At 36.7% G+C, this 18,868-nt stretch overlaps 2 protein-coding genes across 3 annotated transcripts; both read left to right on the top strand.

Annotated features, from left to right (window-relative positions):
• Positions 1-502: 502 nt before the first annotated feature.
• On the top strand, positions 503-4,141 carry LOC110895731. Of its 2 annotated transcripts, none has more exons than XM_022143070.2 (3): positions 503-655; positions 1,285-3,615; positions 3,902-4,141. In XM_022143070.2, exons 2-3 carry the CDS (start codon positions 1,302-1,304, stop codon positions 3,916-3,918), a joined length of 2,331 nt encoding a protein of 776 aa, XP_021998762.1. In that variant the 5' UTR covers positions 503-655; positions 1,285-1,301; the 3' UTR covers positions 3,919-4,141. The 2 variants fall into 2 exon arrangements, with proteins under 2 accessions (XP_021998762.1, XP_021998761.1); XM_022143069.2 differs by having other exon boundaries at positions 1,228-3,615.
• Positions 4,142-10,229: 6,088 nt separating this feature from the next.
• On the top strand, positions 10,230-18,104 carry LOC110893373. Its single transcript, XM_022140484.1, has 5 exons — positions 10,230-10,426; positions 10,482-10,837; positions 10,942-11,034; positions 11,150-14,601; positions 17,790-18,104. Exons 1-5 carry the CDS (start codon positions 10,230-10,232, stop codon positions 18,102-18,104), a joined length of 4,413 nt encoding a protein of 1,470 aa, XP_021996176.1.
• Positions 18,105-18,868: the final 764 nt, after the last annotated feature.

The raw sequence follows: 18,868 nt of genomic DNA, 5'->3' as shown, positions 1-18,868 counted from the left end.
CAACGCCTCTCGCCGCCGCCCACCACCAACCGCCGCCGCCACCCACCGCACCTTCGCCGCCACCCACCACCAACGCCTGCCTTGCCGCCACCACCACTCATCGTCGTCGCCGCACCGCAACTCGCCGTGACCACCACCACCCATAATCGCCGCCACCCACCACCGCCACCAATAACCACCCACAATCACTACCACCGGCCACCACCACCACTGATTTTATTACTTCGTTTTTTCTTGCCTACCTAACAATACATAATAATAATTCATTTCATTCACACATTGTAACCAAACAAGACATGGAATAGTAATGTTTCATTACATTCACTCGTGCATTCCATTCCTTCGTTAAATGGGTTATTACATTCCCACCTTCATTGCTCCATACCAAACGCCCCCTTAAGGTTTTATGAGATAAATTTATGGTTGACTAAAATGCCCCCTTCATATGATTTTTCTTCTTTGCCACATGTCAGAAGCTCATTCCTCCTACCCCACTTCTACCCAAATTATACCTCACTCTCTCTTGTGTATATATAATAAAGTGGAGGAAGGTTGGAGGTTTCGGTATGATGCTTTCAGGGGTTGATGAAAATAAAATATAGGCATAGCGTAGCAGCTTCTTCTTCTTCTTCTTCGCGAACGGGGCTTTGTCACTGTAAGTTAGTTACTGTTGAAATAAATGTTCTCTCTCAATCAATGCGTATGTGAAATGCTTTAATCTAGCTAGGGTTTTGATTTCCCCTTTCTGTTGTTTCTGGTTAGGGTTAGACTAGAACTCTTCATTTGATTGTGATTATTCAAAATCACACAATTCTTACTTACAACTCAATATTGCTTCATGTTTCATTAGCCATGGCATTTACTAACCACTAGATGTGGGCAATATAAACTTGGGTTGGGTTGGGTTGGGTAATCATTTCTTCACAAAGGAAAAAAGTATCAAATGGGTGTCTAAAAACTCCAAAATCACTTAATAAATAAATAAATACATTTTCAATAATACATTACTGATAAGTTATGTGTTATAAACCAACCACATTTGAAGTTGCAATTTACAGTGAACTAACAACTAATACCTGTTGTTGAAAGAAAAGAAGATGGTAATTATTGTTGGTGATGATTTGGATATAGTAGCTTATTATTGTTGGTGTTGGTGTTGGGTCGGTTGATTAATCTTTACTTTCTGATCAACCAACGTGAATCTCTGTTATCTTGTATTATTTACAGATGTCTATCAGCATTAAGAAATTCGTATGTTAACCATTATCTCCTTGGGTGGTGTAGACTGAAATTAAAACACAATGGAGTGTAACAGAGATGAGGCGGTGAGGGCCAAGACTATTGCAGAAAGTAAGATGATGAAGAATGATTTTGAAGGTGGTAGGAAGTTTGCTCTCAAGGCCCAAAAGCTCTTTCCTGAACTAGAAAACATGTCCCAGCTGCTAGCTGTTTGTGATGTCCATTGTGCTGCAGCCCAAAACGATGCTGCAAAGGACCTATATGGAATACTTCAAGTTGATAGCTTAGCTGATATGGCAACCATCAAGAAACAATACAGAAAACTTGCACTCGTTCTACACCCTGACAAAAACCATTTTCCCGGTGCAGAATCTGCTTTTAAACTCATTGTGGAAGCCAATATGATACTTTCTGATAACGCAAAAAGGACTTTATATGATTACACATGTAGAGATCCTACTTTCCAAAAGCCACAATCAGATTCGAATGCCCGACCATCATCACCATTCTCGACGTTGTGTCCTTTTTGTAAGAAAAAATACGAGTATTGCAGAGATCATGTAAACAAAAGGATCAAGTGTCCAGAGTGCTCAAAATTCTTTATGGCTTTTGATATAGGTGCCGCCTGCAAGCAAAATGTGAACCCGCCCACCTCTTCTCAACAGGAAGAGGCTAAAGTTGATCCCCAAAGGGCTGCCCCTCAATGTACAAAAAAAACTGGGGATGGTGGGAGTACAAGTGTAGAAAATGGTGGTGATATGGGTGGAACCGGTGATTCCAATGGTAAATGTTCCAAACAATCTCGCAAAAGGTCGCATAGTGAAGAGGCTAAAAAAAGATATAGAATAAGGAAATCATCTAGTGACGTCAAAGATGAACAAAAGGAAGTTCCTGAATTGAAGGAAGAAAACAATAAATCTGTTTCAGACTCTGAACCTGTGTATGCTAATGTTCCAGATTCAGAATTCAGCAATTTTGATAAAGATAAGGAAAAAGATTGTTTTGCAGTTGACCAAATCTGGGCTATTTATGATACAATTGACACAATGCCAAGATTCTACGCTCAGATCAGAAAAGTTTATTCATCTGGATTCAGACTAAGCATCACTTGGTTAGAAGCTGATCCCGAGGACCCTCTAGAAAGAAAGTGGGCAGAAGAAGGTTTACCCATTACGTGTGGTAAATTTAAGCGTGGGGATACAGAGGAAACGTACGACCGTCTCATGTTCTCTCATCAGATGCCATTTGAGAAAGGTAGTAAAAGATTTTCTTTTCTCATTTATCCTAGAAAGGGTGAAATTTGGGCTCTTTTTAAGGACTGGGATATTACCAAATGGAGCTCCGACCCGGGAAACCATATGAAATATAAATTTGAGATTGTGGAGATTCTGTGTGATTTTGATAAGGATAACGGCGTTCTTGTGGCTTATATGGTGAAAGTGGAAGGATTTGTGGGTTTGTTTCAGAAGACAAGTCGGGCCAGACTCGCCGAACAGCGGGTCCCATCCGGCGATCTCTTTAGATTTTCTCACCGTATCCCCTCACTAAAATTGACTGGAAATGAGAGAGCAGATGTACCTGTTGGATCTTGGGAGCTTGATACTGCTTCTCTACCAGATGACCTGGACCAGTTTTATTTTTCTAATAATGTCAAGGTGAAGCCGAGTCAACCACCTGAAAAAAGAGTGAAGTCAACTTGTGTTCAAAACACGATGCCGGCAAAAGGTGAAGATGATGATGATGTGAACATAGGATTCACAAAAAGTCATCCACCTTCGGATGAGAAAGAAGCAAAGATATCCATTCATAATTTTAGTTTGGACAAACAGAATTGGATATTTAAAGAGGGTCAGATATGGGCACTTGGTAGAAGCAAGCATGAAGATCTCAGATGCTATGCACAGATCAAAAAGATTGAATCAAGCCCACTTAGATTGCATGTAGACCTACTTGAGTTATGTAATGATACAGCTAGGCCATATGGATGTGGCATATATAAAGCTGCTGGTGGAAAACGCATAATTCAGCAAGATTTATTTTTATATCTTGTGAAAGCACAACTCAATGGTAGGAACTATTTCAATATATTTCCAAGGAAAAATGAGATCTGGGTTCTATGTAAGGAGCAGGATGTGGATGCTGGTGATTGTGACATTGTTCAAGTCATTGAAAACAATGGAGATATTTTAAAGCTTTTGCCCCTCACACATGTAGGTGGTGGCTACAAATCAGTTTTTAAAGGTGGTGATAGGGTTGTGGAGATTCCAATTGATGAGTCACACAGGTTCATTTATCAGCTCCCAGCTGTTCGTTTAACAGATGAACTAGATGGTCGATTGAGAGGCTTTTGGGAGCTTGATCTTGCAGAATTTCCAGGTAATTGACTATTCGTATACACACACACACACACGTATTACGCTCATGTATATATAGATAGTAAGATGTGATTGAGAGGCTTTTCTTAGAGCTAAGATTTTTTATATGGGTCCCGGTTGATTGTATTGTATTGTATTGATGAATGGTCAACTGGTAAATGACAGAAAAAAAAAAAGACAGAAATATTTGTTTTGAAGGGACCTTGAAAGATGACCCTGTTTGTTAACATGTAGTAATCTTTTTTCTACCCAAACATATATTTTCTAAACTGTTGTTTTATGTCCAGGACTGGTCCCTATTTAAGTATTGGGCTTGAAAGAGAGATGAAGGAAGCTTAAAGAAGGGAATTTTGCCAGGTTTGGTGGTGGGTTTTGTTTTAGGTAGGAATATGTACATATATTATGTTATCTTTTGTAGGGGAGGATGCAAAGTAAAACTGCTAAAGCTAAATATATTAGTAAAAGTGGAACAATGAGTTGTTTACACTTCTATCATCATCTAATTACGCCTTATGGGTATTTAGTTTCGTCTTGTGTTCTGTAATTTCATGACAGAGTGTTTGCTTTAGTTTTGAACTAATCAAAATGGCTAAAACCCGATCCCAATATAGTTTGTTTTTTTAAGTATATACAAATTTGTTTTTAAAACCAATATAAGAGATCAACACCAATAATACAATTTCAGCTGTATATCTAAAGCTGAATTCACCATTTTTGGTTTCTTTCTCCCATTGTTGTAGCATCAGCCCCTTAAAAGTAATTTTATTTTTTGAACGGCAAATTTGGATCACTGACGGACCACTGGAGTATCATCGTGCCACGAGCAGAACCATCCGATCATATCCATCTTCACTAGGCACCAATTCAGGAGGAATCCCAATAAATATGGGGAAAACCATCTTGTAAGAATCGAATCCAGGACCTAATGATCCCTAAGCCTTATACCACCTCCAAAATAACATAATGTCATGGGCCTTTTAAAAATTAAATTAAGTAGACTTTGTTGAGTGAGCAAAGAAGCAAGCTAACGTCCCCCCCCCCCCCCCCCCAACCCAAATGCCTTGTCCTCAAGGCGGAATATAGGAAATTGTTCTGCCAATAGATCATAGGATTCACCCAAATGATCAACTTCGGAAATCCAATGATGAGCTATAATGGAATTTGGTTTGTAAGTCGATTTCCCAATCTTTAGTGATGGGTAATTGAGGTTGCTGGTCAGAAGAGAATGATCCATGGGCGGATTTAAGCATGGACACAAGGAACACCGGGTGAATTCTAGCAGTATGTGGAAGCTCCACTTCATATGCAACAGGACCCACTTCCCGTTTAATACGATATGGACCGAAAAAGCGTGGAGAAAGTTTTTCATATCGACGTTTGGCTAAACTCTTCTGCGACATGGTTGAATTTTTAGGAAAACGAACTCCCCAATCTGTGTGACACCCGACTATTTTCAGCCTGTACCGTATAAATGTGACACGTGTTATGAATAAACAATAATAATATTTATTTAAATGTGGTATTTATTGTGTTAATTCCAAACTTTGTTAAACTAGAATTACGACCCGCCGCAATGCGGCGGGGATTCTTAAGTTATAACTAAGTCGATTTAAGACCTGCACGTTATGTTGAGCCTGTCGAATGGGGGAAAAATAGACGATGTAAACACGTTCACCCACACATGCACGTTGCGTCGTGTTAACTCGCAAAATTTAGAACGAAACGTAAAACGTTAAACAAAAGACGCACGTTGCGATGTGTTAAGTCACAAAATTTAGAACGAAGTATAAAGCGAAAAAATTGCGGAAAATGAAAACTATAAAGGACCAAAGTTGAAAGTAAAAAAAATTGTGAGTATAGATTGCAAAAGATAAAAAGTTTTGGGTTAAAAGTAAAAAAAACCAAATAGTTTTGGGTTAAAAGTAATTTATGAAATACTTTTGGGTGAAAAGTAAAAAAAAAATATTTTTTTTGAAAAACCCCCAAAGCCAAGGTTACAACAACCATATGCATAACCATTTTTCTTTAGAAAACGGCGGGGGGGGGGGGGGCATAAACCGTGTCATAGCAACAATGTCATACCATCCCAACGACCACCAACACTGAATTTGCGGCGAAAAAATTAGACTGAAACGTAAAACATTAAAAATAATAACTAAGTCGATTTAGGACCTGCACGTTATGACGAACTTGTCAAACAGGAAAAAAATAGACGATGTAAAAACGTTGAACTACACACGTACATTGCATCTTAGAACGAAGCGTAAAACGGAACGTAAAAATGTTGAACCACACACGCACATTGCTTTGTGTTAACTTACAAAATTCAGAATAAAGCGTAAAACGAAAAAATTGCGAAATATAAAAAGTAAAGGAGACCAAAGTTGAAAGTAAAAAAGTTATTAGGTTAAGCTGAAAAGATAAAAAGTTTTGGGTTAAAAATTATAACCCAAATAGTTTTGGGTTAAAAATAATACATCTAATACTTTTGGACTAAAAGTATAAAATCAATATTTTTTTTGGGAAACTCCCCAAACATGATGTACAACCCATAATGCACAAAAAAGTTGATAATTTATAGTGTGTAAATATTATGTTGGCAATAATAAAATAAACGCTTATCGCATAACGAACAAAATGCGAAACGAACGTCGGTGACCGCCCAATTAATGTTAAAATCCTAAAAATATTCTATTATGATTAAAATTCTATTTTCTAATCATATTCGTGAAGCATAATTAATTAAAACGCATAAAATCTCTATTTTGCGAATGTAAACGCATACTGTGCAATGTAGCGCGTATACTTCAAAATACAGACAACGCAGCCAGTCTAGACAAACAAAATATTATTCAACAATATTTTGATGAGAATATTTTTATAAGTTGATAAAATAATTTTTAAAATGCCTTAAAACGCGAATAAAATACCCGGTAATCAGTAAAATACATGTTTTTAGTCTAAGATACATATAATATATGTATGTATATGTGATGTGTGTGTGTGCATGTGTAGGTGGCGGCACCAAGGGTGCCCACCTTTCTCTTGATTCCATCAATGTGACAAATGTAAAGCTAAGGTTAAACTTAATCATTTCAAAAACAAGAAATCATCCATTTAACAATTTTCCAACAAACTAAAAACCCATTATCTTCTTCCTCTTCATTGCTCTCGGCCAAACACAACATCACCACTCCCACATCAAACCCATGGAGATTCAAGCCCATTTCAAGTAACTTTCAAGTTAGTTTGAAGATCCAAAGGTGTTTCCAAGTGATTTCAAGAAGGAACAAGCAAAATCATCATCATAAATCTCATCAAAACCCACTTATTTTTTAAATGTATAAACTTATTTTTCAAGTTCATGTTCTTGTTTCATGATGATGATGATGAAAGAAAAGTTTCTCGAACACATAGATTCTTCAAAACACTTGAACTTTAAACAACAAATGATTTTTAAATAAAATAAAAATGGAAGTGTATGTGTGCGTATATGTAGCCGTGAGTGTGTGTTTGGTGTGTTAGTGATTGTGTTTTGATTTTAAGTTGAGGTTTGATTGAAATGATTCTTGAACAATGATTGCATGTATGATCAAAAAGAGGGCTGTGTAAAAGTTAGCATGATTAAAGTTGAAAGAATGAAAAATGATGAGTAAACTGCCATTTTGGTCCATGAGATTTGGTCACTTTTGCCACTTTAGTCCAAAACTCAAATCTTTTAAATCTGGGTCCCTGTGGTTTCACTTTTATTGCCATTTTGGTCCAAAAATGAAATCACCTGATATCTGGCTAATAAAATCCCGCTATTTTGTCCTTTTCCTCAAGGGTAAAATGGTCATTTTAAGCACATGTATATAATAAAAAAAACCCTCGAAACTCTACACACACACTCTCTCTCAACACCCCTCTGTCTCTCTCTAAACACCCCTAGTCTCTCTCTTCTCTCTCCCTCTAACACCATCGCCACCTCCTCCCCCTTCTCTCTGCTGCAAATGGAAACCATTTTAGCTCCAAGATTGTGACAACTGTCAAAATTCCATGTATCCGTACAATAATTAAATAGTAATTTGTGGCTTAATAACTGTGCTGATTTAAACTAATGACATGAATGCTTTCTGATTATTATCATATACATACAAGTGCATCACATATTGCATGATGTCATATCATTATTGCATGCAACACTTTATGATTCAAATGATGCACGAAACAAAGTTAGCACAATTATCAGACAAACTAGAAGTACTGACGGGAGTTCAGTACTCAGATAGACATGATGTTGAGACACAGAATGAGCCAGAAACCAAGAGTTAAACTAGTATAGTGTGTAGGAAAGTAAGGATCATAAAACTGCCTTACTAGTGATAGTTTAAGTGCCAGAAAGTGCCTAAAACTCACACAAACTGCAGAATTCAGCAATTGTCAGCAAAATTCAACATTCTAACACTAAAATAATATGTAGAATTATGGTTTAATGGTCTAGAATACTTTCCTAAGTGTCGGGAATCAAAACTGTCACAAAAGGGAACGTAAAGCACACTAAACTGCGTAGTTTAGCACCTTAACGAACCAGTAACCAACCAAACAACCGGACACTACCCGAAACACCAAATTTTCACTAGAAGCACTGTTTTATCATTTTCGAGCTAGTTATGGTCCCCGAACATTATAAAACACCTTATAATTGCATAACAACTAAAAACACTAAACTTAACATTTAGATTCTAACTAATAACCTAACTATCCAATTGAAATCTAACCTATACCCCCCCTGGCGACGGTTAGGAACATGGGGCCCACCCCATGATTTTCTAACAATTTTTAATTAGATTTGTGCCATTCTTTAAGAACATAAGGACCAATGGACTTGTGAATGTTGGAATATCTTAATATAAACCACAAGTGCCTTAACATAAGACCAACACTTCATCACTCTCTCTCCCTCCTCCCTTGGCTACGACCGTGAGCCACCACACCCCCACCATCACTTTCAAGCTTTCATTCATCCATTCCCAAGTGCTACAAAGGTGTAAGGAGCTAGATTAAGGAGCTTGGTGCCATTGGAAGTTGAGGGACCTTTCTCAAGAGCTATTAACCACCAAGTTCATCATCTTCATCATCTTGAATCTCTTCCCTAGCCTTGTGCTAGTAGTAAGGCTCTCATAACTCTGTTTTACTTCTTATTTAGATGGTTAAAAGGATATGTAAGATGTTAAACATGAAGATCATAAAAGAACAAGAACATAACTCTTCACATAAAGCTCACTAACATAATAATCTATGTTATTTAAGTGTATGTGTGAATCTTGATTATTGATTACTTGTGTTTTATGATGTTAAACATCATAAGAGACTTGCTAGATTATGATTAAACACATGATCTAGCAAGTGAGAGGATGATCTTGTGAAAAATCAAGATGATCAATAGAAGATGAGTGACTTGTGAATTGATGCGCAGGTGAGGATTTTGTTCTATAGCATATTACGATGACTTCATTTTCCTTTTAACACACACATGAGAATGATACCAACAAACCCTAATGCTCTCTCTCTAGCTTGGCGATTTTGTGCTTCATGAATCCTCAGATTTTCATCGTGATTTTCTGTATAACAGTCTGTGATTAGGGATTCATTCTGTAATCTCTATAACGAACTCGTTAGCAGGCTTGATCGATTTTCATCTAGGGTTTTTCTTTCTTTTGCGTCGCCGCCTTATTTTCTGTGTTATTCTAACGTGGTGTATAGTGCTCCTGGATTGTCGATCATATACAGGATCTTGATCTTGATTTTCCAGGTTTACTATATGTTTCGGAAGGGTGCATAGAGTAGGGTTTGCTAGATTAGGGTTTTCTGTGTTAAGTGTTTTTTGATTGTCTTAGTCTGTTCGGGTTTTTCTTTGCATGATAGGCTGCTGATCAATTTTTTCAAGAGAGTTGTTTATGGTGATATGGATGATCGTAAGAAATCTGCTGTTTAGGGTGTTCCAGGGAATCCTCCAAACTTGAATAAGGGTATGTTGAACAAGGGCATAAATTTAGACGACAACACTATTTTACCCAGACGTGGTACAACCAAGCCTTCGCAAGCTGCTGAGCCGAGAACGATCAACATCATCGATGAATTAACGAAAGTTACAAGTCCAGTTCCATTGGAGAAGGAGTTGTCGGCTGGAGAAGATGATAGTTCGAATCTGGAGTTAAATACTGGGAACATTTCAATGGAGAATTTAGATGATTTTTCTGCAAAAAATGTTAATTTGGATTCAGATAAGTCCGTCTTAGATGCTGAGTTTCTTAAATGTGATGGAACTAATTCTAATGTGCAGAAACCTTCGTTTGTTTCGGTGCTGAAGAAGGATGTTCAAGAGAAGTTAAATTCAGATTTCTAGAAACTAACAATGCCGACGATGATGTTGATGTTACTATTCCTCTGGAATTAGTAAAGAAAGTCCAAAGCAGGTTTGAGAACATCATTTATGGCTACTTCTTGGGTAAAAGGTTGGCCTTCCCTGTCGTTGAATATTTTGCTAAAAATACTTGGAAGATGTACAGATTAGAAAAATGCATGATGAACTCAAAAGGATTCTTCTTTTTTAAATTTTCGGACAAGGCGGGTATGGAGCAAGTTTTAACTGAGGGAGCTTGGCTAATTCGTAATGTTCCGATTTTCTTGAGGGCTTGGACAACTGATGTTGAACTCAAGAAAGATGAACTTAAGCATGTTCCTGTGTGGGTAAAACTACATGATATTCCTCTGGCAGCTTATACGGATGATGGTCTGAGCTTACTTGCTTCTAGAATTGGGAAACCAATGTTTCTTGATAAATATACATCGAATATGTGCCTGGAGTCTTGGGGGTAAAAGCAGTTTTGCGAGAGTTGTTATTGAGATTGATGCTAAACATGATATGAAGGAATCCTTAAAAGTGGCTATTCCAAATTTGGAGGGTGAGGGTGTTTCAAAGGCTATGATTGGGGTTGAATATGAATGGAAGCCGCCTAGATGCCACCATTGTTGTGTTTTTGGACTTGAGGGTGAAACTTGTCCAAAACATGTTACTATACCGAAAGAACCAAAGATGAAACAAAAAGTAGACGATGATGGTTTTATTGATGCAAATAAGAAGAAAACTTCTGGGAATCAGAAGCCGGGTATCGTGCTGAACAAACCTAAGAAGAAATTTGAATATCGTGTTGTGCAAAGGCCGACTCAGAAACGTGAAAGTACTAACCCGTATAAGGCTTCCTCTTCGACACATGCTGTTAATCTTCGTAATTCTTTTGCTTCTTTAAGTACTCCTCCAATGTTGATGATCTCTTGGATTCAGACGTGGATGAAGTGTTTGAAACAGATGAAGGGGTGGCAAAACTAATGACTGGTGGTGTCCAGTCTACAGGGGCAAGCACTCCTGATTCAGATGGTTTAAATGGATAGTATTGCTTCTTGGAACATAATGGGTTTAACCGCACCCCTAAAACAAAAGGAGGTCCGAAATGCTATTGTGGAGTTTGATTTATGTGTTTGTGCAATTCTAGAGTCACATGTTCATGTCTCCAATCTTGATAAGATTTGTACCAGTATCAGAAGAACGTGGAACTGGACTTCTAACGGCAATCTTTGTAGCAAAGGCACGCGGATTATTCTGGGATGGGATAGTAATATAGTTGATATCATGGTTTTGGCTCAATCTGATCAAGTTATGCATACTCAAGTTCATTTCAAAGATAGTAAGAAAATCATGTTTTGCTCGTTTGTTTACGCGAAGAAATTTTATAAGGATAGACGAGAACTGTGGGATAGTTTGAAGCTTCATAAAGCTTTTGCGCATGACAAACCCTGGGTCCTTCTTGGTGATTTTAATGCAGCCTTATATTTGGAAGATAAGTCCATGGACTCTTCTTTAGTTGACATTAACATGAGAGAATTTAAATCGTGTGTAGAAGATATTGAAGTTATTGATGTGAATCGTCCGGGTTGCCATTTTACATGGAATCAAAAACCTAAGAAGGGTATTGGAGTTCTCAAAAAAATTGATCGTATCATGGCCAATGTTTCTTTTATTCAGACGTTTCCAGTAGCTGTAGTTGTCTTCCACCCCTATCAAGTCTCTGACCATTGCCCATGTATCCTTAAAAATCCTAGATCGGTCTCTCACAAACCAAAGCCTTTTAAATTTCCTAACTTTCTGGTATTCAAGAAGGAATTCCCCGAAATTGTTAAAAAGTCTTGGGAGCAACAAATTTTGGGTATTAAAATGTTACAAGTGGTTAAGAAATTGAGGTTACTCAAGCAGCCGCTGCGGTCTTTATTAGTCAAACAAGGTAATCTCCATGAGAAGGTTAAACGGCTGCGCAGGGAGTTAGATGATATTCAAGGTCTCATTGATGCTAATCCTTTGGATTCTGAGCTGAGAAATAAAGAATTGAACTGTTTGAAGGAATTTCATGATGCCATTATTGACGAAGAAAGATTTTTAAAACAGAAATCAAAGGTTAAATGGTTGGAGGTTGGTGACTCTAATTCTGCATTTTTTCATAACTCTGTCAAATGCAAAAATCATTATAGTAGAATTGATGTTATAAAAGATGCAAATGGTATTACTTTTGAGGGAAGGGATGTTGAAAAAACTCTGGTTGCCCATTATGAATCGTTTTTTGGCCAAAGGGGTGTTACTAACTGTTTGCCTACTAGTGACCTCTTCCTGCATAAGATTGATGACGCTAAAGCTTGCTACATGATTCGTCCGTTCTCTAATGATGATATTAAGGAAGCTATGTTCTCTATTGGTTCGTTAAAGGCACCAGGTCCGGATGGTTATTCATCAGATTTTTTCAAGCACGCTTGGAACATTATTGGTATTGACATATGTGATGCAGTTCAGGAATTTTTCCAGTCGGGTAAAATCCTTAAGGAAATAAACCATACTTTCTTGGCTTTAATTCCTAAAGTTCCGACTCCTGATACTGTTTCTGACTTCAAGCCCATCACTTGCTGTAATGTAATTTACAAATGCATTAGTAAGCTTATCACAACTAGAATTTTGGAGGGGTTGAATGGTATAGTTAGTTTGAACCAATCGGCTTTTATTCCAGGGAGATGCATTTCTGACAATATTTTACTTACCCAGGAATTGCTTCACAATTATCATCGGGATTATGGGCCCCCTCGTTGCGCGTTTAAAGTTGATATTCAAAAAGCATATGACACGGTGGATTGGAACTTCTTGGAGGCCATTCTTAATGGGTTTGGTTTTCATCCAGCTATGGTTAAACGGATTATGGTATGCGTCTCTTCTACCTCTTTTTCTATCTGTGTTAACGGTAATTTCTGTGGTTATTTCAAAGGGAGGAGAGGATTGAGGCAAGGTGACCCGATGTCCCCATACCTTTTTACCCTAGTCATGGAAATCTTGACTTCCATTTTGCATAATGCATCGACTATAGATTCTTCATTCAGATTCCACGATCGGTGTGTCAAACAGAGGATTATTAATCTTTGCTTTGCGGATGACCTTTTCTTATTTGCTAGAGGGAAAGTTGCTTCAGTCAAAATGATTATGAGTTCTCTCAACCGGTTCAAAGAGATGTCAGGCTTGCACCCTAGTCTTGCTAAAAGTACTATTTTTATGTGCAATATTGAGAGGAGAATTACAAGGATTCTTAGTATGGTTCCTTTTCAGCAAGGAGAATTCCCTATTCGGTATTTGGGTGTTCCTCTTATAACCACTAAACTGTCTTATAAAGATTGCAGGGTTCTGACTGATAAGATGGAAAATCGTATCTCCAATTGGAAAAACAAGACTCTCTCTTTTGCAGGGCGGCTGCAATTAGTTCTTTCAGTTCTCTCGGCTATGAGCATTTACTGGGCGTCTGTGTTTACTCTGCCAGCTAGAATTATCAAAGAGCTTGAGCAAAAAATGAGGGGCTTTCTTTGGTGCCAAGGTCCGCTGATGAAAGGTAAAGTGAAAGTCTCTTGGAACTCTGTTTGTCTTCCTAAAGCCGAAGGGGGGTTGGGAGTCCGAAGGTTAAATGATATGAATATCAGCCTTATGACTAAGCATATCAACAGTATCCTATCAGGTAGACAATCTTTGTGGGTGGACTGGGTAAAAATTCATCACTTGAAAGACAGGAATTTTTGGGACATCACGGTTCCAAGTAATTGTAGTTGGGGTTGGAGGAATCTTTTGAAAGGCAGATATCATGTGCAACGGTTTTTCTGGTCCAAAATAGGAGATGGTAAGACTACATCGGTTTGGTATGACTCGTGGTGTGATCTGTGTCCGTTGGGGAGTTTTATCTCTCCATCGATTATGAGACAGGCTGGTCTATCTATTCATTCAAAAGTTGCAGATCTTATCTCGGATGGTAATTGGAATTGGCCGAATCACTGGTTAAGGTCTTACCCGGTTTTGAATCAACTGCCTTCTGTTAACCTTTCAGAAGGTGTTAGGGATGTCGTTTTGTGGAGAGATATTGAGGAGCGCCTGGTCCCGTTCAGATCTTCTGACGCGTGGGAATGCATCCGTATTCGTGGTGTTCAGGTGAGTTTGTATAATCTAGTCTGGTTCTCGCAATGTATTCCAAGCCATGCATTTGTTCTATGGCTCGTTTTCAGAAGGAAGTTAGTCACTCAAGACAGATTAAGGCAATGGACTATCAATAATGTGGATTGCATGAATTTAATGTGTTGTTTGCTTTGTCATAATAACATTGATTCGCATTATCATCTATTATTTGAATGCAAGTACGCGACAGAGGTTTGGATGAGAGTTAGGGATAACTCTGCCATGAACGCCGTGGGATCTAATTGGGATGAGATTGTGAACTGGTTACTTCCTCGGGCTAGGTCGAGATCTATAGCCTCTATTATTGGTAAACTCTTGGTTGCGGCTTCTGCTTATTTCATCTGGCAGGAAAGGAACTCCAGGTTTTTTAACAATCAACCGAGGCCTCCGGAGAAATTGGCTGACCTCATCATCAGTGATGTACGACTAAAGCTCAAATCATTAAAATTCAAAGACACAAGACATGTGCGGCGGGTTTTACAAGAGTGGGAGATTAGTTTCGATGATCTTTAGTGTCATATTCATGTAATCTTCCAATTTTGGTTCTTTGTTTCCCTTTGTTTGGGTGGTTTTATTGTCCTTGTCTTGTTTACACAATAGCGGCATGTCGCTTTTGTGAACTAGGTGGTGTTTTTGCCTCCTACTTGTATTTTTCGGTTGTGATTAATAGATTCACTGGGGTAACCCTTTACCCAAAAAAATCAAGATGATCATCCTTTATGTTTCTCATGAACTTGAAAACAAAGATGATCTTGTGTAAGATGATGATGAATACATGTTATTAGTCTTGTACATGGATGATCTCAAAGGTAGATTTCTCAAGAAACCAAGTTTAATTACAAGATTTACATAACCATGATTTTTAAAGAAACTAATCATGTTTTTAGTGTTAAATCAAGTATAGAAACATGTTATTAATAAGAAAAATTCAAGAAGAAATATTTTTGAAAAATCATTTTCTAAGTTGTGAAAGACTAAATTATTCAAGAATGTGATTTATAAACAAATAACCACACTTTTAAGGGTAACCAAGCTTACTTAGCAACATACTAAGTTATTACAAATTTTTACAAAATTTCAAGTTCATGATTTAGTGTAAATTGCATGATTTTGGCACATGGTAAGTGTTGAATGAATTGTTGATTGGTTGGTGATGATTTTAAAAGAAAATGATATGCTTTGAAAGCATGGAAACCACCATTTTTAAGGGGAAACTATGGCAAAATTTTTCTAGAATTTAAACACTTAGAAAAATATTTTTAAACAAGAGTTTACAAGTATATATTAACCATGATTTTTCATATAAAATTTGCCATAATTTTTGTTACAAAAATTACAAATGTTGGAGGTTGTTTTTAATAAATAAAAATGACTAAGTATATATTTAGTAAAATATATATTTAGATGTCACAATTTGTGTGATTACTTGTATTAGTTATATTATTTTAGGACTTGAAATAATATAACTCACCAAAATACCAAGAATTGTAATACAAAATATTACCAAAATTCCAAGAAAATAAATACATAATTTATACCCAAAAAGTTGACAAACCGAACAAGGAATATGAACTACATAAATATTCCGAAATTAACTTCGTATATATTTTGTCAAATAAGTTAAACGGCATTTTGGAAACCAAAGAAACGAAAATTATAATTTTTACAAGTGTTACAAAAATATATCATATTCTTGTCAAGAAGAAAATATATTATTTTTGAGTAAGGAAAAATATATATGTTTTCTTGAACTATTAAGAAGATATATTATTTTTAAAGAAAATAAATATTTTCTTAAACAAACCAAAAATATATTGTTTTGGGTGGAAAATAGATTTATAAATATTTTCTAAGTTAATCTTGAAAATATATTATTTTTAAGGTTTATATGAAAATATAATTATTTTTGCCAAGAAGGATTTATGGATATTTTTCTATAAAAGATTTCTTAAAATATATATATTTTAAGAATATAAATTGGTGATTCTTTTTGGTTAAAAATAATATTCCGGAAATTTAAAAACAAAATTAAGTATAAGAATACTTAATAAATACAATAAAAATACGTATTTCGTACGTACAATACACACTGGAATACGCCACCAATACTTGGCAAAAATACACAAGTCTAAAAAATATAAGGATAAGTATACCCATCCTTGGGGAAATATTCATGGAAGGATTACAAGTCAATTATGTTAAAATATATTATTTTAACAAATATTCCAACAATTAATAAATATAGTTTAAGTTAAAATATTATTATTTTAACAAATAATTATATACTTTGGAATAATATTTATTACATCAAAGACATAACTCAAAGAACGATAAGTCATAACAAACAAGACTAAAAGTCATGGCACGACTCATCCGTCTAATAGAACGTAGCACGTGTGTAGGTAGTCGTGCGACCAAGGAAAAGCTTTGAGTTACACCAGTTTGCTGGACGCAAGATTGTGAGTTCATGTCCCTCTTTTCTTTTAATTGCTTTCAGTTTTATAACTTCGGGGGTGAAATATATGTTACAATTGTTTACAAACGTTTACATATGGTATGGTTAGCTAAGGAATGAACTGTTAGATCATGTGAGTGGTGGGTATAACGCTTAAGACCATTAATCCTCGTATAAGAACCGAGGGACATGAGTGATAGATCTATTTGGGTGTTGCGAGCCCCACCCCTGGGCCGGATGTGGCCGAAGGTGGTGACTATGTCTTCCAGCCGGAAGCCCGGTACAAAATCTGCTAGGTTTGAGCCTTCCTGCACCATTGCACACATATTAATGACCTTGCAAATCATTAATTGATCTGTTCATAGACGCTTTCATACCGGGTTTACAAATACATACTTACAGTGATTATAAGTTTATTTCGAGCTCACATACAAAACACATGAACTCGCTCAACTTTTGTTGATGTTTTCAAACTACATGTATTTCAGGGAATTGATAATGGATCTGGCGGGCGTTCAATGGTTTTCAAGACGTGTCTACAATAAACGATGTCATCCAGTTTTGGAGGGTTTGAATTGTGTATTTTATCTTTGATAGGATACATGGTTCAAAGCCTCAGTTTATTAGTATCTTTTGTTAAAGTCCATTATGGAACTCAAAACATTTGGTTGGTTTGTATTTTGAACACGAAGTCTTTGTATGGTATTAAAAAATATGGTTTGTATTAATTTGAAACTCAGTAATGGATGAACATCATGATTTTTAGCATATAGTTGTTTGGTATAATTGAATGCAATGATATTAAGCAAGTCACACATAACACGCTTCCGCAAAAGTCAGGGTGTGACAAAGATCTTTATCTTCTCTTTTCAATCTTAAATCCACACTCCAACAACAACAACAAAATCCCACCAGATCATCAAACACCCTCACTCTCCCCAACCCTTTGCTGTAATCTCAAAAAAGATTTATTCTTTCAATCTTTTTCAGCAATTCCCACCAACCCAAGTTGGTTTTCACATGGGTTAGCTGGTTTGGCTATCTCATTAGCACTCAATTTCAACCACGGCTAAGAACACCAGCATCTGGGTTTGGTCACTAACTAACCGCCGCAATTTCACTTTCAGATCCGGAGAAACGCCGGTAGTTACAGGCGGAGGAGGTTGGAGGCGGTGATAAGGAGGTTGTGAGCGACTATTTCCCTAACGACGGTTTTCAACGGTGGAAGAAGATTTACGGAACTACGGATGACGTTAACAAGGTGCAGTTGGATATACGAATTAGACATGCGAAGACTGTGGAGAGTGTGATGAAGATGTTGACTGAGGAAGGCTCGCTTAAAGGTATTAGTGTTTGTGATGCAAGATGTGGTACTGGATTGTTGTCAATTCCGTTGGCGAAAGAAGGTGCTGTTGTTTCGGCTATTGATATTTCTGCTTCTTTGGTTTCTGAAGCTCAGTTTGAGTGAATAATTTAGCCCTAATTGTTAGTTCAAGTTAGTTGTAGATCGAGCTAATCTCTAATTTCATTTTTGGTAGTTGATAATTAACATTAAATTAGTTTCGTTTTTTGTGAAACCGATCGGTTATGGCAATGGTTCAGTTATGAAATCAAGGGGAAGAGGAGTATGGTTTAGTTATCAGGGTGAAGGGGAGTTTCGGGGGTGGAGATAGATGGTGGCGGTGGTGGAGATTGATGGTAGTGGAGGTGGTGATGGATGGTGGTTGTTATGGCAGGAGGTAGAAGTGGGGGTGTGGTGGGAGCCACAAAAGATTATTGTTTTAATAAAAGTTTTAAATAAAATAAAAAAGAAATGACCATTTTGCCCTTGAGGAAAAGGACAAAATACTATGATTTAATTTGAGAAATATGACCTGATTTCATTTTTGGACCAAAATGACAATAAAAGTGAAACCACAGTGACCCAGATGCAAAAGGTTTCAAATTTGGACTAAAGTGGCAAAAGTGACTAAACCTCAGTGACCAAAATGGCAGTTTACTCAAAAATGATTCTTGAATGAGTATGTATATATATATTTTATTTCTACCAACATATTTCTTAGGTGCTCAACACATTTAAAAATATGTAACATTTTACAATTTTTTTCTATCACTACACTTGATTAAATACTAAAAGTTGTAATCGATTGTTATGTGCTGCACACCATTGATATTTATTTTATATATCGTTTTCTCTTTATAAAAGTGATCTATATAAAAAAACTGGATATT

Source organism: Helianthus annuus, chromosome 12 (assembly GCF_002127325.2).
Source record: "Helianthus annuus cultivar XRQ/B chromosome 12, HanXRQr2.0-SUNRISE, whole genome shotgun sequence".
Lineage (NCBI taxonomy): Eukaryota > Viridiplantae > Streptophyta > Magnoliopsida > Asterales > Asteraceae > Helianthus > Helianthus annuus.
Note: the sequence above shows the minus strand (reverse complement) of the source record. Positions and strands in the feature narration are given on the sequence as shown.

Coding starts and splice junctions, on each gene's coding strand:
- LOC110895731 (XM_022143070.2), top strand. CDS start 1,302: ATGGAGTGTAACAGAGATGAGGCGGTGAGGGCCAAGACTATTGCAGAA.
- LOC110893373 (XM_022140484.1), top strand. CDS start 10,230: ATGGAGCAAGTTTTAACTGAGGGAGCTTGGCTAATTCGTAATGTTCCG. Junction 10,838..10,941: donor GCCGACTCAGAAACGTGAAA/GTACTAACCCGT, acceptor TCTTGGATTCAG/ACGTGGATGAAGTGTTTGAA. Junction 14,602..17,789: donor CTGACCTCATCATCAGTGAT/GTACGACTAAAG, acceptor CGGTAGTTACAG/GCGGAGGAGGTTGGAGGCGG.